The following is a 23,331-nucleotide window of genomic DNA, read 5'->3' on the forward strand; positions in this document are numbered from 1 at the left end:
CTTCATACTTCAAGACAATCTTTTCACTCTTGCTCAACCATTGCTTCTATAGTTTCCTCTTAGACCTTGCTAAAAAAACTAGTATTAAAGAAAATACAAATTAAAACATTCCCATTAAATTATCTCCAACATAGATTAATTGACACACTAAATGAAACATAAAAAGTTATACATTTCCCTATACTTCCACATATGCACAAATCTTGTACACAACACACATCCACACTCTTTTTTCTCCCTAATTATTAAAACTAATAAAATTTCAACAAAAATGAAAAACCAAATTAAAAAAAAAAAAGAATACCCAATAGAATATATGTAAAATATGAACATTTCTTCAAAGTCAAAAACCTACTCCCTTTACCACACAAATCAATAGCCAACTCCCCAATGAGGACATTGGGTCCGGGGAGGGACTACTAAATTCAAGGTACTTATATGGACATGGAAACTAGGGTGCGCATGTTTAGACCCTCTCCCCTATCCCCATGTGATAAAAGAGAAAAACCGACCTTGCCAAGTGATCAATGGTAGCTAGCCACCTTAACATGAAGACATTTTTTCTCCTACGTAAACAATTCATAAACTTATATATTAATCCTCTCCCGAATCAAAATCTGAACAACATTTGGAAACAGTGATTATTAATCTAATAAAATCATTAAATTCCGTATGCTTAATCTCGGACCTTCCTCTCGGCAACTGCCACGTGGCCACCTAGAATACCGATGTTTCTTCCCTGTATGTGGACTTGGAAGTACCCGGAAAATCTGCCCTCATCCATAAGATTAAAAAACAAACATACATTTAATCCCGGAATAATTTGCACAGAAGAAGAATAATATCATCTATCCCAGCAGAAGCCTACCATTGCAAGGGCTTCTCCACCCTTCCTATCAGAGAGGGTTTGAAGAAATTCTATAAAATGGCCGGAATGCTTGCGTGGAATCCTTCTTCTGTCTGTACAATTAAAAGAAATGACCAGCTACACGCCGCGGGGATTCGAACTCCGGACCTCAAGCACTCTCGCTCTTATAGAAGCCGAGTTAAAATTGATGCTTCCAGCCATAAATTCTGTCAAAGATCCAGGTACATGTGAAGGAAAATTATCCATTCTCTGTATTTTTAATCCATTCATTTGGCAGCTGACTGTTGTTTGACAGATGCTGAAAACTTTCTGTTTCTTTTGTTTTTAATTATTCAATTGCGTTTTTTTGTAAAGACAACTACTCTATACTTAATGATGGAAAATTTCTACGTTTTATTTTTCAAAATCTGTCTATTGTACAGTGAAATGTTTTGTGGTCGGTTAGCCATCTGTTCACCGAAGTTTCGAAAATTATGTTCCGTAAATCATTAAAATTAGAATAAATAAAGCGAAAATTTGCAAGCCAGATTCAAATGCATAGGAAACTTCATGGCGGACGTTTCAAGATTCGTCAGGGAACTCTCAATCTGGCAAGCAGTCCTAGTTTTTTATCCGTTCATAGTTTCGATATATAAGTTAAGAAGTTACCTTTGGCCTCATGGACGTTATTTTATTCTGTTCTGGGTTACCTAAAATTTATAATTTTAATCGCTAAATTTTATATTTTGCCTCAACTACAACACTTGCTTTATAAACGAAAATATGGACTAAGGTTACAATTGTAGAAAGGTTTCATTTATTAAAATTTTAGTTATCCTCTACAATCGCACAAATATCTGCAATCTTGATTCAAAAGAGAAACACATCTTTTCATTTTTCATAGGCATTTTTGAAAGAGTTTAGTTCTAAAGAGCGATTTGACAAAAATGCAACAGACACGGAGAAAAAGTCAAGATTATAAGCAATTCGACAGTTCTGCAGAGGGATTTGAGAAAAAGGTGCTGAGGTGCAGGCGTGGAGAGAGATCAATTTGATAAATAGCTAGATAGGTTCTACAGATCAATTTGAGAAAACCAACCTTAAAGGTGCAAGCAAGAATAAAATTTTCTAACTTTTTAAATGTTCACTAAACTGATAATCAGAATTGACAAAAACTATTGAGAAGTTAGTTGAATACTATGATAGGTATTTACAGATTCTTTATATTATTTGTGCACGGGTATTTGTTTTTCAATGGATAGTGTGGGATTGCTTGTGAGATCATTTTCATTCTGTATCTGTTTATCATTATAAAAGGACTCAATTCTTGAATTTGATAAAGCCAGCATCAGGAAGAGAGCTTTATCACAGTATCGGTACTCCTTTGAGAGTGTTTCATGCTTTCGATTTCTATTTAATGTTCTAATGTTTATGATGGAATGTTTTTACATAAATTCCCAGTCTTGTCTCTATTTAAACATACATCTATTTTTTATGTTTCATCAACTGTATATTTCCAAAAGTAGTTAGAAGACCAGATGGCTTCTTTGCTATAAAGGATGGACTGTGACCCTTAATACTGTCTAAAACTCATTTGTTCTTGGCAAACTTTACCTACACTTTGTAGGCTCTTCCAACTAAAATCGTATAGCACACTGTTGGACTTACGTTACTGGCTTATAAGCTACATTACCTAGGGTTTTGACTTGTATGAAGGTGGGAACATCATTTTACAAACAGGATCAAGTGGCTAGGAGGAGATAAAGATACATGTACCCAAGAATAAACAATATAAAACAAGTGCAGTTGCGCAGAGATGAGCACATCAAAAGAAAATATGAAAAGGGTTTTTAAAAAAAAACTTTTATTAAACGGATGGAAAAAGGTCAGCCCCGAATATGCTTTGCCTACTCTCACAATCTCTTCACTAACATAAAGAGCACAAATACAAATTTCCTAGTTACCATGGTTAGCCATATTTTTGTATTGGAGTGTTCATTAGTCCAATTGAACTAATTGTAACGGCTGCCTATAAACCTTGATGCTTTATACCCAAAACAATGTATATGCATAAAAAAATGAATAATTATCAATTTTGACTTTTCTTCTTGCTTGTACCTCTAACATCCTTTTTTCTCAAATTGGTCCATAGGACCTATCTAGCTGTTTATACGATTGTTTCTATCCTTGCCCACATAATTAACATCTTTTTCCTTAGATCCCTTTATAGGACCTATTGAACTCTTTATAAACTGGATTTTTCTTGTTTTTTTTACACTTCACTGGAATTATTTGAGTAATTGTAGTTTGGAGCTAAATTTTTAAGGAAGGGAACTAATCTTTAAGAGGAGAACATGAGGTGTTTTATTAAGAAACAAGTAATTAATAATTGAGGCAAAACATAAGATTTACCAATAAAAGGAAAAAGTTTAGCTAACCTATTAACAGTTAAAAACTTAGGGCAAATGAAAACGCTAAGGCATATTCCCAGATAATGAGTTCATTAGCAAGTCTGGAGCATCTGGTTATGAGTTTTTATACTTAGTTGAGTCTGGCTTGCTTAATGTGACATATATTTCTCATTTTGCTTATTGGGGAATACTGATTTTAGATATTAAGTGTTTTTTAGTGATTGATATTATTATTTGATAATGGTTTAATTTCAAAGTAAAAAAAGAAAGAAGAGAGTTTGAGATCATTGTCCTTACGCTCTGCATTGTATACTTTATAGCTAGCCTGTATGTAACAGAGTTTTCTCTTACACTAACTGCATTATAAGCAAACATTGTCTATACTACAGAACTAATTATCAAAATACTGCTTTAACTGTCCACCAAAGCATCCATTTGCAATAGGTTTACTGCTTGCCAGATCGGGGATAAAACTAACAAAACACACCCATGGAAGAGGAGAGCATGAATTATTTGGCAATCAACCACTAGTAAAATTGTGTTATAAACACCCTGAGAATCAGCTAAGCTAGTTTGATGGGTAGCACTGCTGGGAGAGCTAGCAGCTGTTTCTCTTTTAGCACCACCACCACCTGAGCAACATTATCTTGTTCTCCACTTTGAAGTTCAGTGGTACATACCTCTCCTTTGTAGTGAGTGGAAAGCCAAGATGCTAGATTAAAATCAGAAAAAAGACTACCTTGCCAGAACGCTATTAATCCCAACTTGTGACAATCATTCCATCGTCTTTCAGTTGTTTGGTTGCTGATGATCAAGTATTCGCATTCCATATCTTGAGTGGAAATGTTGGTTCTAGGTTTAGGATTAGATTTATTACCTTGCTGATAATCGGATTAAAAATTGTTTCTGTACGCATCTTGTCTTAGTAAACACTCATTGTATGCTAGTGTTTTGTGATTGACCCCCCAATTCCTCTGAAACTTGCAATATTTCATTTTGTGGAAATATCATTCCACTTGGCAAGAGAGATGAGGGTTTCCAATATTTTGTGAAATCTTTAGTTGATTATCTTGTTTATACTTCCTCTGTGTCCGATTTCTGACTGAGATCCATACCTTATTTTTGTTGATAGAAGATTCCCCTGCCTGGGTGTTAGCAGAAACCCGTATTGGAGTTCTTCTAGGATTGATCTCCGGAAAACCTTGTGGACCTAATGCGCCAATTGCATTCTTTGTTTGGACTGCATTTTTAGTTTTCAGGAAATGATCTGCTGCCCTTGCCTCCGAGCTGGGCATCCTGCATATTGTAGTGTTTGAAACCAAGGTTCGATCAATGAAAATCTGTACTTGCTTTTCCCGTTGTCTGGTGTGGGCCTTATGTGACTTGGATGTCTGCCTGGAGCTGATGTGTGCGGGGACTTCGAACTCGCGTGCTCAGTATTTGATTCATGCAAGACTTGATGTCACTACAACTGCGGATTGGATTTGAGACCTCAAAATAATGTCGCCAATCTGGAAAGATCATCTGACGCTAGCAAATCTAGATTGGAGAAACCTTTGCCTGCGAGCCACATGTGCTGCTCAAAGTTGGGTGGAGGCTTACTGTCACGCTGAAGAGGGAGTTGGATCAATGTGCTCTGAATTCAATGACTTTTGTAGAGGATCAATGATGGCTCTGAGATAAGGCAAGTTCTTTACAAATTGGATCAGATGTTTAATTGCTGCAGGGGAGGTTGGGCTGGAATGGATGGATTTCCAACGGCTCACTGCTTGGCGCTTGCGCAGAACGGATCAGGTAGTGAAAATGTTGCATTTTCACTGTTTCGGTATATTCAGAGTAGGGTATATACAAATGGATAATATTACCATTGTCCAATAATTTATTTTGGAATATTATTCCCTGTAGTTCGCTGCTTTTTTCAAAATGTCGTCACTGTAATTCCTTATTAAAAGTATTCGCTGTGCTTGTTGATAATCAAGACTATCTTTGGTCTAATTCCTCCTAAAAAAATCACAGTTTTCTGTTTATAGAGGAGAGCGATCACATTACATGGCATATTCATATTGTTATTTTACCTATATTTTCAACGTCAGCGGTAATGGAAGTAAGAAGAAAATAATTTAGGGAAATCTGATTTTGAAACTCCTCCTTGGTGCCAGCTTGGTAAGGTTAACCCAACACTGACTGAATACATCTCTTGTTATTATTAAGCAACGAAAATCCTTTTCTTTTAGACATAATTTTAAGATTGACAGCTACTAAATATCATATCCTAAACTAGTGTTTTAGATTGTGTACTCCTCATGAATCTCCCCATCTATAATATTTCATCAAAATCGTTTGGAATTATACATGTAATTTCCTCCTGCAGAACACCTTTTGCAATTAACTATCGATTTCCTCTAATTATCAGCTTCGTCTTATTGCTGCAAGTGACTGCAACCATTAAATTTGTGTAGATACATTTTGCAATAACTTTAGCCTCCTTGCCTGTGTTGTTTCAGTTATAGCCATTGTTCTATTTCTTTTGTTCCCTCTCTATACTATTTTCATTTACTTTCTAAGGCACTTGTCTTGGAATTGTTCTTCCCTTGGCCTTTACCCCAACAAATCTGATTGTGTGTTCCTCATGAATCTACCCAGGCAGCACTTAATTAAATTGTTTGCTCCTCACTAATCTCCCCATCTATACTATTTCATCAAATTCCTTTGGAATTATACATGTAATTCCTCCTGCAGAACACCTTTTGCAATTAACTGTCCTCCAGTTTCCTTTATTATCAGCTTCATCTTGTTGCTGCAAGTGACTGCAACCATAAATTTGTGTAGATACATTTCACAATAACTTTAGCCATCTTGCCTGTGTTGTTTCAGTTACAGCCATTGTTCTGTTTCTTTTGTTCCCTCTATCTACTATTTTCGTTTACTTTCTAAGGCACTTGTCTTGAAATTGTTCTTCCCTTGGACTTTACCCCAACCAAAGCTGATGGGATAATTGTAATATTCCCATTTTAGCAGTTGACCAAGTGTGTGTGCGTTAGCCTTGTTCTACATGGTCCCGAGGGCTAACGAAGGGTTTAATGGGATCTTGGAGTGTTTTGGCCTAGTCATTTCCAGTTTGGCCCGACAAGACACAGTGTAGGTCAATTTTGGTGATTGGATTTGATACTCCTCGGTGAGAGCTTTCCGATGAGCTATCACTCGCATTATTTGGAGTCCGATTGCTAATACATTTTAATGCCTGAAGTTTTATTAAGGTAACGTCTAATTTAATTGTAAAATATTAAAGTGTTTCTTTAATATTTATTTTATGGGGATGTGTACCCAAGGGAGACATAAGGGGTATTTTAATATATGTTTTATATACTACACATCTTTTATCCCACATTGCCCATATGAGTTGAGCGGACCCTTGGAAATAGAATAAAAGGAAGCATTTGTGGCTTCATTAGCCAGGAATATGAGAAGAAATTGGTGTGTGAGTTGCAGCTCCGTTCTTGGCATTTGAGGACGTCTATCCTCTCTTGTAACATTCTAGACGCCATTCCCATGGGGTTTGGCATTTGGAATTCTTTGTTATTGGCTTCATTATCAGGCAATTTAGTTGCATTTCCAGCTACAGGCAGATTTGGTATTTTGCTCATATCTTCTTCACTACTTTTCCGACGCTTATGCCGCTTTGAGGGAATGATATTACGAAGGTAGTGGACTGATTGAAGGACAAAGCACTGTAGCAGCAAGTTCGAAAGCATGGGCTGGAGTATTATGTCAATACTGCTGAAGTAATTAGTGAGTTGATAAATCTGCCATGTATTTGGTTTTATGAATTCTGTAAATAACATTTTATTAGCAGTAGTTCATTTCCACTTTGCATATTATTGTAGTTTCTTTCTTGTTTATGTTGTATGATACCAATTCCATGCACAAAACACAACAAACAAATAAACGTTTGATTTCTGGAGTCATAAGGGGTTTAAAACATTAAGAGGAGAAATAAGAGGTTGAATGCAAACTGTTTGACAAAATTCTTTTCAGCAAATTGGTTTAGTTTTTTGGGACATCCAGGGGTGCCCATTACAATAATTCCTTGCCTCCTAACCAAGATTGGCACGACATAAAAGAAGTAAAATCAAGACCAAAACAGCTGAAAAGTAACAATGAATCCTTCTTAAGCACAGAGAATATCTTGAAAGTGAGGACTCAAGGTATTGCACAATGCTTGATATACATTATGACACCCTATTTCTAGGATTCATAACTTGCCACAACTATTTTTGCGTATTCCCTGCAGAATGCATCAGGCTTGAATGAGGTGAATGAAGTCATATCTTTCTCCAGAAGAGCTATGAAATTGTTTAATTCCTCCACTAAAATCAGTGTTCTTATGATATGTTTGCCTCCTCTAAAGTTGATCCATTCTTTGTTAAGTAATCTGCAACCTCATCTACAGGCCACTTGACATGGGCGGTTTCAATAGAATTTTTTCAGAATAACTAACTTCATCTCCTATCTATAATCTGTCTGCAGTTCCTCTTTTAAAATCTTTATTTATTGGTTCTGCTTCTGCATGATCATTATTCTTTAGCTAAGGTCTCTGACCTCCAAAGCAAAGCCATGAATCCATCATGTTCATTTTTGCAAGTCCATTGGCACCCCTCTTTCCCTGAATTTCTGGTTGGATTTTTTGTGCAAAAGCTTTGAAGAATCAACTAAAAGTGTATTATCGTGTCTTTCTCAATGTTTGGTCACTCTTTGTTCACCTCATCATCTCCTTTATAGAATGAATCGGTTTTCCAAGATGCAGATTACCTTATTGTATTTTAAATTTTGTTGAATCTCTTGTACTTAGATATTAAAAACTTGCATATCTTCAACATACTGCTAATATAATAAATTTTGGGTGTAGGCGGTTGAAAGACAAGGGAGATTCACTCTTTTTCTCGAGTTTCAATGGAATCAGGAAAAATTCGAAGCTGTTGTTTAAGGAACCATGCTTTATATCCAATTTCTATGAGCCACGAAAGTATGCTGCATGTGCTGGGATGCCTATTCATCATCAACAAGTTGTTCGGGGAAAATCTTTGGGCGTTTCTTCTCAATGGAATTCTTCAATTAAAAAGTCTAATTTTCTTGATTGGCGGATGCCATTGATGCGATCACATTTCAGTTCTCCTCATGTATGCATAAACTATGCTTTATATCCTTTTATGCTGATATATATTCAAATAATGTTGAGATTTTCAATAGTGCTGTGGCCCTATGCAATTGTTCTACAGTTTCATTATGAATGACTTTACATTTGAGGTGTTGGTGTTTAGGGCTTCATTAAAAATGACTTTGTTTCTATTGGCACATAAATATGGAGATTTGAACATTGATCTAATGCCTTCTTAGTCAATTTTTTATTTTTTCAAGAGAAGGTATTTATTTGTAAAACTGAAGCCTGAATTTTGGCCTGTGATCCTTATCGACTGCATTCTGATATAGTGTTTATAGTTCTTTTAAATGTGACATTCAAGCTAATACTTGTCTGAATGAGATATTCTGCTTAGTAAAAGAGGAACATATGAAAGCTAGGTAGCTATAGAATGCTGCTATACATTGTAGATAACTTCAATGTAGGTTTAGTTTAAAAATCATGACAATTTAAATATTTTGTTGGACTTTAAAGGTTTTTCTAGCCAGCTCCTTACTGTGGTTTCTAACAGGATGTGTCTGCAGTCTTTTTGATTGATGTTCATTCATGGACATATGTATGGCTTCTTCTTTCATTCTTTTCAGAGATGTTTACAACAAGACTGACATTAAGCTGGTTGTCTAAAACGTAAAGCTGGTTATCATCCACAAAGGTCACTGGGACTAGATAGGAAGATCTTACAATCTAAAAAGTAAATAAGCAAACATAACCTGAGGGAGAAAACACAGATAGGGTCAGTTGCAAGCAATATATTATATAATATCAAAGTGCAAATAGTTATGAAAGGGCTAAAAAAAAAATCCTCTTAGAAACAAGAAACTGTTTCCAAAATTGAGTGGTTGTAGTTTGTTGCTTTCATTTGTAATTCAATTTTAAGGTGTACATGACCAATAAAGCACTCGAAGAAAACTCAGACACACACACATTTATCCTCCAAAGACAAAGACCGGGACTCAAATATGAGTAAATATTGATGCTGATAGGTGAAAATGAGTTGGAGCAAGTTAATGGAGGCCCAAGCTGTCAACTTTGCCAGGCCTGTTTGTTGATCGTCAAACTTTTCTAATATTAAGGCTATATTGGTTGCATTACTGGAATGAGTAATTAGGTTGAGACTGGCGTGTCCAAGAAGATGTCTTCAACTTCTAAGTATAGTGATACTGTTTTATGATGTCTATGACTCTGTTACTTTACATCACGTGAAGAAGGGACTATAGTTGAAAGAAGGTACTTGTTCTTATTCTTGCATCTGCATATTGATGAAATGCATGTATATTTTTCCAATCAATCCATTATTTACTTTCCTCATCTCCATAATAATCAGTGCCGTATTCTATACTCTTTTAAATATCAAATTGTTGTTGGTCTTTTGCATCCTTTATTCATTGTATTCGGCTGAAATCCATTTTAGAAATGTATATTTAGTTTATAGATAGTTCTGTCTGGCCATAGAGTGTTGTTATTTATAATCTTAATATGATGTTTATAGAGGAAAAAGAATATGTTTGAACACCTTTTGCCTGGTTAATTTTCTAGTTGTCTTCCAGATATGCTCATCTATAGTTCCAGCAGCAACAGTAGGTCCCGATGAGCCACATGTTGCAAGCACAACATGGCCTGATGATGGGTTGCTGGAGAAGCAAGGTCTGGAATTCTGGGAGCATGAAATCCAAGGAGCTGATTTGGAAGGATTCTTAATCTCTAAACTTCCATCCCATCCAAAGCTTTACCGGGGACAACTTCAGAATGGACTCCGATATGTTATTCTTCCAAACAAAGTTCCTCCTAATAGGTAGTAAAATTGGGAGTTATTATTTTCAGTAAACATGTAATATTGTAACATCTTATGTAGATCAATGACAAATTTTAGGCATTCTAATTTTCTGTTGAACCTGGTACTGATTTATGTGTTCCTAATCTATTGCAGTCACGAATAGAACAAAATTATAATTAAGAACTTGTATTCCTCTCCTATGTTATGTTATCAACACTAGAATTGTAAAAAGGTTTAATCTCAGTCTCTCTGCACCAAGAAAATCCTTGAAAGTCTTTCTTTTCCTCCTTCAAAACTTATCTTCAAATTATTTTGCCCCGTAAAGTATATAAATGATTGCTGAACCACTGTGTTGCTTAAATCCTATTCTGTTAGGTGTTCAATAAGAACTTTATAGGGAGAAAGTTAATCCTCGTGAATTTTGCTTGATAGTCAATAAATTTTATGACGAGTTCAATCATATTGTATATGAAGTTATTGGCTATAATTTTGAAGATTTTCATGGAAATATACTTATGAGAGTATCTGATAATAAATCTTCTGTTGTATAAAATTATCTCTCAATATCAGCAAAATTATCATGTGCATTTGCTGTTATATTCTTCTATCCTGCTGCATATTATTGTTATGTCTCCTGTTCATTGATGTGTAATATGCCAAATGTGGTGGCATTCACATGCCAGATATGCAACTGATTGTATGCCAGATATGAAAGTGGTTACATGCCAAGAACAGAAGTATTCAAATGCCAAGTATGGACGTTATATACAGCAGCTATGTACCAATGCAACCAGAATACTAAACCAGTAACAAGAGCAACAAGAACATATGAATAACACAGGAATGGCAAAATATTACTTCATTGATTGTACCAAGGGATTACATTACCTGTCTTACGAATGTTCCTAATTTCTACCATACCTCCCCAACTCCCAATAACCCCTACATATAACACTCTAGTTGGTTATGGAAACCGACCATCGTGACTCTTTGGTAGATATATTTTCATAACTGCTTTACATTATTCCTCAATTATTTTATTACTGGCCTACGTTATCCCACCCAAAAAAGTAATTGTCTTCGAGATGATCAAAACAAAATAAACTAAGGTAATGGGCTACTAAGACGGGTGACAAGACGACCCTGGAGTAATGGATTTTGTCATGCGTGCTAGGAGCTTCACATCCCTTTCTGCTATCAATTGTTTAGTTCGTGTTGTTTGCAGAAGTCTCAACACATCCATCCTATCCTTCTTTGTCAATGCCAACTTTTCTGCATGCATGGCTTTATCTTGTTCTAGTTCGACTTCTAGCTTTTCCACCCTTGTCCCCAAGATAACCTGTTCTCTTTCTGTCCTAGCCACTTCCCAAGTTACCTTTTGAAGTTCTACAAAGGTGGACCTAAATGTTTCCTCCATTTATGAGATGATAGTTATCATGGTTGTTTTTGCGCTAGATGCTTGTATGGTCCGTGGGGCTCTCCATTTATGTACCTGTTCTTCCATGTCTTCACTGGGCCATCCATGCTTTGTGAAAATCCTTGTAAACTCTTTGTGGCAACCTTCCTTCATGAAGTGTAATAGGGACTCTATTGCTGAAACCATAAATTTCATATCTGCTCCCTTTGCCTCTCTCCTCATCTCATGTGTGGCACGGGTCATGGTCTCTAATCCCTCTAAGAATCGCTATGTGCTCCTCAAAGGGTGTTGGGCCCTCTACATTTGCCACAACTCCACCTTTTCCCATGTGCTCACTCTTGCCTGCCATCCCAATAGTTTCCACCTGCAGATCCATGTCCTTGTGTTCGTTGATCAAGGTTGGGGAGGGTGGTAGTATGTCCTCTACTCCCATCCACAATTTGGCAACTTAGTTGTTTGCTTTGTTCTCCGCATCCATCTCAACATCCTTGCCAGTGTCCTGTTCCTTGTTAACATCCTAAGTAGCCATGATCGTTGGGGTTATGATCTGTGATGCACAAGTGTGGGAATGGTTTAAGTGGCTTGAGTTGGGGGTACTCCTGTGGGTGTGACTACTAGTGCAATAAGCTGTATTGTTTCCACTCCTTGCAATGTAGTGGTGCGTATAGTGTAGGCTGTGCTCTTTGTAGTCTTGATGTCCACTACCTTGGCATGTGGAATCCATTCTGCAAGGACTAAATGAGGTACAATTGAGCTCTGGGAAGGAGTAAAGGCTATCCTCTTTGCTCCCCAATCTGGAAGGACTGGCCTGTTGCCAACACCTTCCTTGCCTATTGTGGATGCCTCACCTATTCGGCCAACTGTACTAGCTGTTCCAACTTTTGCCGTGTTCATGCCCATCATGCCTTTCTTCTTTCGTCCCTGCCCTTCGCATGATCTGTATGCCTGATGTTCGTATGGGTGGCTTCCATACAACTGATGTTCGTATGGATGGCTTGTTAAAACTGTAACTTTGATCCTCAGACTGGTTTGACTGTGCAGATCACACATTCCTCTTCTCTCATAGAATACCATTCTAAAGGCTATCAATACATTACCCTTGGTTAAGCATGAATCGGCGATCCTTGGTAATGACCATTTGTTAAGCATTAATATTAACTAATTAGTTATGTTTGTTAAACATTAAACATCTCCTTCTAGGTGCCAATTTTGAGAAGGTATTGTGGACCGACCTAGATAGGGTCATGTCCCTTAAAGGGACATGTCCTTTGGTTATAGTATATGAGGTGGGTGTAGTTGTAGTTAAATGACACACAATTGAACACCAAGTCTGCTCCTATAAACAACTTTGCCACAAATAGATGCTGTGATAAATATATTTCAAGAGGACAATCAATATAGTCATCCAATGTCAAGATCAGAGATAAAGGAAGATCAGAACAGCAAACATATTAAAGCTATCACCATAGATCTGATCATTAGAATTTGCAGAAACTTTACATGGTATCAGAGCTCTGGTAGTCGAACCTAGGCTCTGCAAATTAAATAATCAGACTTGATATATATCTAGCATCATTCTCCTATCTTCAATGGCATACACAATTAGACCCGAGGACATGTTTGATGGGAAAGAACACTTTGATGCTTGGAAATTCAGAATCATGACGATTCTTGAAGAAAATGATGTAAAACAATTTGTTGATTCAGCATTTAGACAACCTAGAACCTCATAAAACTATCCGGAGTAAAGGAAACAGGAAAGCCATACATATCATACTAGATGGAGTGAAAAATAATATAGTACCCATGCTAACGAAACATCAAACAACATTTGATATGATGAATGCATTACTAAATGCATATGAGGTTAACAATGCAACTAGAGTTCTCACACTAAAAAGGCAACTAAATCATATACAAATAAAGAAGGGAGAATCGATGAATTCTTATTTCCTAAGGGTTGTTAGTCTAAGAGATGAACTTGCAAGTATAGGAACCATCATTAATGACACAAAACTAACATTGATGGGTATAGATGGATTACCAAATTCATGGGAAACATTCGCACAAGGAGTAAGTGCCAGAGATAATCTTCCTGACTTCAATAGACTTAAGGGAGATTGTCTTCAGGAAGAATCCAAAAAACTTAAGGGGGAAAATTGAAAACTGAAGATAAAGAACTTCATGTTCTTAATACAAATTCCGCTAAAGGCGAGAAGAAGCACTTCAAGAAGAAAAAGGGTAATCAAAAGAACGAGAAACCTAAGAAAGATTTATCCAAAATAAAATGCTTTAGATGCAAAAATTTTGGACACTATAGATCTAATTGCCTTGAGAATTCTAAACAGCAAGTAAATTGTACAAACATTACTAGGGAAGAAGATAACTATGATCCTGAGAATCGTGTATTGTATTCAGCACTATCAAGTGAAGTCTCAAGGCATGGGTGATTGATAGTGGATCATCTTGACATATTACAGGATACAAAGAAGTACTAGACTCTATATCAGAAAAGGTTAATGGCAAAGTCACCATCGGTGATAATTCAACACATTTCGTCAAAGGAATTGAAAATTGCACCTTGAAACTAAAGTTCAGTAATTCTCTTCTTCTCAAAGGAGTACTCTACGTACTAGGAATAAAAAGGAATCTAATCTCAATTACAACACTTGAAGATGATAGACATAATGTTGCATTCATGGACGGTAAAGTAATACCCTGGGCTAAGAACTCCTCATTTAAGAAAGCAAAAAGAAAAGGGTACTTGTATGAATTAAATTCAGAACCTAGTTGACCTATTCAAGCCTTAATTCATGAAGCTGCTGATATAAATGAAATATGACACAAAAGGTTAGGACATCTAAATTTCAAAGCCTTATCAACTATGGAGAACATGGTTATCGGTTTACCTAAACTGAATAAAGATCACTCAAGCATATACAAAGGATGCGCTCTGGGTAAGAACACCAAAAGTCCATTTCATGATAGCACTAGAAAAACTAACAATGTTTTGGAATTAATCCACTTAGATTTATGTGGACCTATGTCTGTTCCTTCTCTTGAAGGATTCTGGTACTATATACTTTTTATAAATTATTACTCTAGAAAAACTTGGATTTACTTCTTAAAATGCAAAGGATTAGAAGAAATCTTGAAGAGATTTAAAGAATTTAAAACCTTAACTGAAAACTTATAAGGACATAAAATTAAAACTCTTAGGACTGATAATGGAGGGGAATATACCTCATACTTGTTTGAAGAGTTTTGTAAAGAAACATAAATTAAGAGGGAGTATACCGTTTATACCCCACAACAAAATGGGGCAGCAGAAAGGAAGAATAGAACAATTATAGAAGTTGCAAGAGCTATGATATTTGATCAAAATCTAGAATATTATCTTTGGGCAGAAGCCTCTTGTACTGCTGTCTATATTCAAAACAAAAGTCCTCACTCCTACCTTAGAGATAGAACTCCTGAAGAAGTCTTTACTAAGGTTAATCCCAATATAAGTCATCTTAGGATTTTTGGGTGTCTAGTATATATACATGTTCCAAAAGAAAAGAGAACTAAGTTAGAACCCTTAGGGAGGAAAGGTATTTTTGTAGGGTATAGTGAAACATCTAAAGCATATAGGATTTCCATACCTGGTTAGAAAAATATTGAACTTAGTAGGGATGTAATTTTTGAATAAGATTTAGCATTCAAAAGAGCCCTAAGTTGTGAAGATCCCTCTCCCTTACCTTGTTCTGAAAGAAATATTGAATCTGAGTTTCAGAGGGAGAACATTGAAGAAATTGAAGATGAAATTTAAAATGTCAAACTTGAAGAAACTCAAAATTCTAAGAAAAGACCACTTTGGGCCATTAAGACAGTAGAGGAAGCACAAGACTTCGCTGCACAAAGAAAGCAAAAGACCCAAAAGATTTTCTAGTTATATAACAAACATGAATGATTTGTCTAAATCAGAACCAACCAATGTTTTAGATGCTATTAAACATACAACTTGGAAGGGTGCTATGATTGAAGAATTCTAATCCATTATGAAGAATGATGTTTGGGAAATTGTTCCAAGACTTGAAGGAAAATTTGTTGTTTTTTCCAAGTGGATATTTAAAATAAAACATGTTGTTGACGGTAGCATTGAAAAATATAAAGCCAGATTTGTAGCCAGTGGATTCTCTCAGAAAGAAGGGATTGATTATGAAAAAACCTTTGCTCCAATTGCCAGATACAGCTCTGTAAGAGCAGTCCTAGCTATTGTAGCATTGAAGGGATGGAAAGTACATCAGATGGATGTAAAAACAACATTTTTGAATGGAAAGATTATAGAAGAGGTATATTTGGAGCAACCTGAAGGATTTTGAAACTCATGATCGTAAAGTTTTTGTTTGTAGGCTCAAGAAAGCTCTTTATGGGCTTAAACAGGCTCCAAGGGCTTGGTATGAAAGAATTGATAAGTATCTCACCGGTTTAGGATTCTCCAAACATGAAGTTGATCCAAATCTATATTATAAAAGGGATAAAGATGATATGGTAATTTTGATATTGTATGTTGATGATTTACTAATAATAGGTGATGATCATCTCATAGATCAATGCAAGAAAGATCTAATCAGAGTATTTGGGATGAAAGATTTGGGACTCTTTCGTTACTTCCTAGGACTGGAAGTACAGCAAAATTTTGATAGTATCATACTTAATCAAGGAAAGTACACATCAGATATCTTGAAGAGATTTGGAATGTGGAACTACAAGTCCATGTTTTGTCCAATGGAGACCAATCTACATAAACTTAAAGAAGCAACAAGAGGACCACCTTCCCTAGATTCTACTCTATAGATAGATGATTGGGTCCCTTATGTACTTGGTAAATACAAGACCTGATATTTGCTATGCTAATAATGCCTTAAGTCAGTTTATGTGTGAGCCAAAGGAGATTCACCTAGTTGTAGTCAAACACATTATGAGATACTTACAAGTCACTCAACCTTGGGCTCAAATATGAGAAAGTTGACTTGGATTTACATGGATTTAGAGACTCAGATTGGGGTGGAAGTGTTAAGGATAGAAAAAGTACTTCAGGATGCTGTTTCAATTTAGGATCAGCAATGATATCATGGATATGCAGACAATAGTCTTCAGAAGCACAAAGTTCCACAGAAGCCGAAAACATTGCAGCAACGATGGCCTCTTAGGAAGTAGTTTGGCTTAGAAAGTTACTTTTGGGATTATTTGGTCAAGCCATGAATCCTACGATTGTTCATTGTGATAATCAGAGTTCCATCAAGCTTTCTGTGAATCTAGTTTTCCATGACAGGTCCAAGTGTATTGAAATTCCTTACCATTATGTTAGAGATATAATAGACAAGAATACTGTAAAATTAGAATACATTTGTACTGCAGATCAGACGATAGATATTCTTACCAAACCTCTGTCTCGAGTGAAGATAGATCACTTCAGAAAAAGACTTGGTATGGTTGAATTATAAAATTTTATATTCTTTAAGTTATTAATAAAATAATTTTATTGTTAGACTGTTGACTATTATGGGCTCCACCATTTGTATTCATTATTTAAGAGATGATGATCTTTGAGATAATGAATAATTGTATAAAAGACATTATGAGAGATGACGATCTCTTAGATAATGTGTTGAATAGTAGAGAACTACTGTCAGATCTAGATGAGTTCAAGATCATTTGTGACATAGACATTTCTATGCCTATGAATCACAACTTGGATAAAAGGAAGAATTTATTCTTCAGATTTTATCCTGTGTTCTGGTAGATCTTAACTTTGGATCATGTTGTGATATAGGATTGCCAGTACCTATGAGTCAAAACCTGGATAAATGAAGAATTCTTCGGATTTTATCTTGTGTGTTGCATTCCATGCAATACTGTCATCACTAGTATAAGTCATATCACAAGATGGTAATATGACATAGTATCATGTGTTCCATGATACCACATGCTCAGAAGATTTAGAGTATCAGTCTATGCTTATTCATCTTAATTGATGATGCTAGATATGTTATCTCTCAGTATGATTATTAAGTTAAGAGGGAGTGTTAAAACTCTAACTTCGATACTCAGACTGGTCTGACTGTGCAAATCGCACATTCCTCTTCTCTCTTAGAATACCATTCTAAAGGCTATCAATACATTACCCTTGGTTAAGCATGAATTGGCGATCCTTGGTAATGACCATTTGTTAAGCATTAACAGTAAGTAATTAGCTATGTTTGTTAAACATTAAACATCTCCTTCTAGATGCCGATTTTGAGAAGGTATTTTGGGTCGACCTAGATAGATGGTATATGAGGTGGGTGTAGTTGTAGTTAAAGGACACACAATTGAACACCAAGTCTGCTCCTATAAGCAACTCTGCCACAAATAGATACTTGCTGTGATAAATATATTTCAGAAGGACATTTAATATTGTCACCAATTTCAAGATCAGAGATAAAGAAAGATCAGAACAACAAGCATATTAAAGGTATTACCATAGATCTGATCGTTAGAATTTGTAGAAACTTTACATGGCTTCCGTGCAACTGAAGTCCATACGGTTTTCTTTTGTATGACCCAAAGTTGCCCCTATTCTTGTGTCTACAATGTGGGTTCCCTCTTTTGTTCTTGGAAGAGGCCCTTCCATGACTTGCGACTTGCACACTTTTTATGTCGTCTGAAATCTCCTCCCTCATGACTCTCCTAGTATGAAATTCCTCCCTTCCCTTTGAGCTTGACCCTTTTGAACTGGAAGATGTTTCTTCTTCAGTTGCTTCCTCTTCATCCTCAACATTGTCTAACTCTTACTCCGTGTTGTGGGTGCTAGCAGACATCTTGCCTTAATCTTTTCTTGTGCGACTCTATTTCCTCCTGCCATGGTATCCAAATGCAACTAGTAGAACATGGTTGGTTTGTAAGGTTCCACCTGATTGGTCGGGATGAACATGCCCCAATGCTTAGGCCCTACTCGTTTGCGTAGTGCCTCTAGGAAGAGAGCTATGGCGTAGTGTGAAATGTAGAAGGTTTTATGCTTCAACTGCAAAAAACCCTTTTTCCTATCTAATAGAAGTTGCGCCCAGTTATAAACCCTACCACAATTTAAACCATTTACCTTTGGGATCATAGAGACGACGATGTCTAAAGTCTGACTTCCACCAGTAAGCTTACTTTTTATTAGGTCCAATATGCATCTCCATTCGACATTGGCAATGAAAGTTCTCTTGAGGCTCGTGCTATTGCTCTTGCTCCAAGTACTGTCCCATTGTTTCTCTGTCAAATCTGGCTTACATATGAGCTCTAGTAATTGTTTCTTTTTGTTTGGAGTCATTTTAGAAGAGGGTTTTGTGGCTTGATACCCTATGTTAGGTACTCGAAACACTTTAGTAAAATCTTTTGTTCAATAGGACAACATCAACTCTTGCTGAAAATATTATATGGTGGATTTATGTGTCGTCGTGTCATAGCCATGTACCATAGTTCTAAACACTAGTTCAAATTCTTTTAAATCGAAAATGGGCATAAAAATAATTATTTCTACCTCAACATTTCTTAATGCAACCTTCATGGGTGCTTGTGGCTCTCGGTGCCCTCCTATCAGTTTCTGCATTTGATGCTTGCCACCCCTTCGAATGTGATGCTTGTTGTAGAGACTTCTTCCACCTTGACCTTGCTTTTCTTGCTCTTGCCATTTTCCTTTTGTTGTCTTGTTGCTTGCTCATGGGTTGTTATAGCCTACCTCAAATGTTCCCTTACTGGGGCTTTCAAAACTGTCCTTCACCTTTGTATATATGTTCCTTATTAATACCTCACCAATTTTCTATCGTAGTGTATATGGCAATCTTGGGGGCCGTACGGTCGTACGACCCTCCATGTACGAATTCTTCCTATCTGGTATGTCATACATATGTCCTCCTCCAAGCAATTAGCCTAGATGACCTTCGTACAAGCTTCCCAAGTGTGATCTGTCTTTGTATGGATTGTCTGTGTTCTCCCTCATTTGTTGTACATGTCCCATGTATGTTGGTGTATGGGTATAGTTTCCTTATGTGCAAGTGTTTTTCCTCTCCCAATGGTATTGTGTATGAGATCCTCCTCCTCTTTTGACTTGTAGGACGTATGACTTATGTGTACAGATTTTTTCCTTGCCATATGTGTATGGATTCCTCCTCTTTAGGCTTCGCACAACGTACAAACTCCTCGTTTGGCTTGTACGAAGTACATGTATGGGTTGCTTTCTTGTTGTACGTGTACAAACTCTTCCTCCTCTTTTGTCTTTGCAGTTTGCCTCTTGCTCGCCTTCTTAACCTCCTACGGATCCTCTTGTTCCCTTTGTGCGTGCCCCTCTTTTGAATATGGTCTCATAGTCTGAGCCACTGTGAGCTTATAATCTTTGGCTCCCTAGGGTTAGGTTGGTTATATTCCTCTTTTTATCTGTTGAGTTTCCTTTTATTTCCCGTATTTTCTCCTTTACTTTTCCCACTTTCCCATTTATTCCCTTTCCTACAGAAATTTCCACTTTAGTCCTTGTACTTTTTAATTTGTTTAAGTAACTTAGCTTTTCTTGTTTTCTTGTTCCTCCCTTATCCATTGTCTCATCTTGTGTTTCTTTTCTTAATTTCTTCTTCAGTGCTTTCTTGTCGGTGGGCATCCTTTTTTTTTCCTTGCTCCTCTTCATCTCTTACTTTTACTTCTGATGGTATTGCCATATGCAAGTGCCTAGATATGTCCAATAGCACTTATTTTCACAAGATGTTCTTAGATATTCAAGATCAAAAAGTTTGTCCACCAGGGGGTGAGCCCTACACCTTTATAGTTACCATCTACATACCTTCCTCCATATTTTTGGTACCATATTGCTGCCTCCCCTTTTACCATTGGTGGTTTTGCTGGATTAGGAATTACATGCCATAACACTTTGCGTTTCTTTTTATAGGGTGCTTCTTCCCCTTCCTTTTGACACTTTTCAATGACTTCATTCACATATTCGTCTCCTTCACAGATGAATAGGTCATCCACCTTTACCACTACCTTGAGGGGTGGTCCGAGCGTTGCTCTATACTCCTCCAAGCCAATTTCTTCTTGTGTATCTTCCCCAGGTTCATCCATTTTTGGTGGTTATTGCTTCTTTTGTTCTTTCTCAGCCTCTTCATCAATCTCATATGCAACAAATCCTTCTCTTATGCAACAAATCCTTCTCTTCTCCCCTCGTAGGGTGCTTTTAGCTTCCAATAGCCATTAGCCCTCACCTTGAGAGTTGGCAGGCCAAATAGAGCATTTGTAAGGTGTTTGTGGATTCTTGGAATTGATATTCCTTCCCTCGTTTCCTGATGAGTTGTTCTTTAGGATCCATCATTGGTTTGTTCTTGTCTTTATCCGACCTATAGGGTTCTTCATTGATTATTAGGTCCTCCATTTCTCTACCATGGTTAATGGTCCAGTCACTCTTAGTGGCGTACCCCAACATGTTGATCCCCATTGTCTGAGTCGTCCTTTCCTGGTAGGCCTTTAGCTTGGATCCATTCACTGGTTCTTTGATGGGTCTATCGGCAAGTGTTGTTAATTTAACAACCTCATTGTGCCCTATCTCCCTGATCTTATAGGGTCCCAACCAACGAACTTTGAACTTCCTAGGCTTGAGTTCATTACTACTGTTATATTTTATAACTAAAGACAATTATATTTTAAAACTAACCGCTCTGATCGGAAGTTCATTTTTCAAAGGTTCTTATTGCTAGAATTTTTTGCAGCACTGTGCTACTTCAGTTGCCAATCGAGTTATTCATTTTTGTTCCAACTTTATCAAGTTGTTCAATCGTTCCTGAGGCTATCATTCTCCCCCCATGTATTCTCAATTACCACTTTGAGACTTGGTACTATGTATTTTGCTGATACTATTGCCTCTTGGTCGTACATCATTTGAAGGGCATATGCCCTATTGTTGCTTTGTAGGTTGTTCGATATGCCCAAAGTACTGCCGACAACCTTTCTTCCTAATCGGCTTCTTCTACACCACGTTTTATATAGCACTGATACGAGTATTTTACTTGTGGCCTCAGCTTGCTTGTTAGCACATGGGTAGTACGAGTTGGATAGATTCTGAAATATGCGGAATCCATTGGTCATCTCCTGTACTACTTGGTTCACAAAATGTACGCCCCGATCAATAGTGATTGAAATTGAAATCTCGAACCTGGTAACAATTTTTTCATACAAAAATCGGGTAGTACTTGTGTTATCTGGAAGTATTGTGGCCTTTGCCTATTTGGCCAGGTTTTTCGTGGCCACTGCAATGTACCTGCAACGTCTTGCCATAATCGTCCTCAGGGGGCCCACAAAATTTATCCCCCACCTTTCAAACAATTCTTGGGGTTGTGAAGGGAAGAAAGGCATAAAATCCCTATAAAGAGGTTTTCTTGTTCTTTGGCATGTGTCACCACCCATTTACCCACTCCTTTTCTTTTGTATGTAGTGTTGGCCACCATAATCCGGCTAGAAGCACCTTCTGTGTTGTGTAAATACCCATGTGTTCCCCTGCCAAGCCTTTGTGCGAGTTGTAGTACGCTTGGGATCTCCTCCTCCATGATGCACCTACAGAGTACATGGTCTGGCCTCACCTTGTAGAGTAGTCCTTCGATTAGTTGAAACGTTTTTCTTTTTAAGGCCAACTTCCTTCTTTCATTGGGTGGCATTTTTGGGGGAAATGAGGTAGTAGACAAGTATATCTCAATGTGCCCATACTACGAGGGTAGGACGACAATATGGAAAAGGTGGTTGTGTGGAAAGTCCTCGATCACTCCTACTGGCTCACCAGATTTTGTTCTTGATAAATGGTTTGCCATGACATGGCTCTTGCCCGATCATATAATGATGTTAAATATGAATTCCTGCAATAGGAGGAGCCATCTAGTAACCCTTCTCTATATTATTGGTTTGTTAACAAGGTGTGAATATGCTTGGTGATCTATGTAGAAGGTGAAGGGTGTGGCAAGGAGGTAATGTCGAAACTCTTGAACTGCGTATACCATTCCTAGCACTTCCCTTTTGGTCATGCTATAGTTCCTTTTTGCTTTTGATAGTAGCCGACCAGCAAAGTATATTGGGTTTTCTAATCCCTCCGTACCAGCCCAAGGAGGCCCCAATGGCATAGTTTGATGCATGCATATGTACGTGGAATTCCTTGCTCCAGTCTAGGTAAGCAATGATTGGTGTTCCCACCAACATTGATTTTAACTCTTTGAATGCAATGGTTTGCTCTTTTCCCTATGTGAATGGTTCCTCCTTCCTTGAGTTTCTCTAGGGGTAAGGATATTTCTGCATACCCCTTGATAAATCGTCTATAGTACCCTACATGGACCAAAACAAATTTCACCTCTGTGACATCTTTTAGGTCCTCCATTTCTACAATCACCTTGATTTTGTCTGGGTTGGTTTTCAATCCCTCCTTGCACATGATATGACCAAGCAACTTTACCTGGAGTACCATCATACGCCATTTTTTTAGGTTTAGTGCTAGGCATGCTCTTCAATGCCACTCCATACATTCTTGTAGTGTTGTGAGGTGAGTTTCCTTCTCGTTGAATACTGACCAATCATCCAGAAATGCCTTGAAATTCCCTGTTTCCATTTTGTGGAAGATGTGAAGTATGATCCTTTGGAATATGGTAGGGGTGTTTG

The 23,331-nt window shown here is 37.1% G+C and overlaps 1 protein-coding gene across 2 annotated transcripts in view; it reads left to right on the forward strand.

Annotated features, from left to right (window-relative positions):
• The first annotated feature begins 772 nt into the window (after positions 1–772).
• The window catches only part of LOC149563845 (Insulinase (Peptidase family M16) family protein), a 170,570-nt gene continuing 148,011 nt past the window's right edge, over positions 773–23,331 (forward strand). For both annotated transcript variants that reach the window (XR_016364117.1, XM_089826971.1), the window contains exons 1-3: positions 773–1,089; positions 8,165–8,435; positions 10,003–10,247. Coding sequence is in view for 1 of the 2 variants with exons in the window: in XM_089826971.1 (XP_089683097.1) it covers positions 926–1,089; positions 8,165–8,435; positions 10,003–10,247 (680 nt within the window). In the remaining variant the exon portion in view is untranslated. The remainder of the gene's footprint in view (positions 1,090–8,164; positions 8,436–10,002; positions 10,248–23,331) is intronic.

This window comes from Cupressus sempervirens, chromosome 4, assembly GCF_028749045.1.
Source record: "Cupressus sempervirens isolate cs-2001-9-10 chromosome 4, ASM2874904v1, whole genome shotgun sequence".
NCBI classification, from domain to species: domain Eukaryota; kingdom Viridiplantae; phylum Streptophyta; class Pinopsida; order Cupressales; family Cupressaceae; genus Cupressus; species Cupressus sempervirens.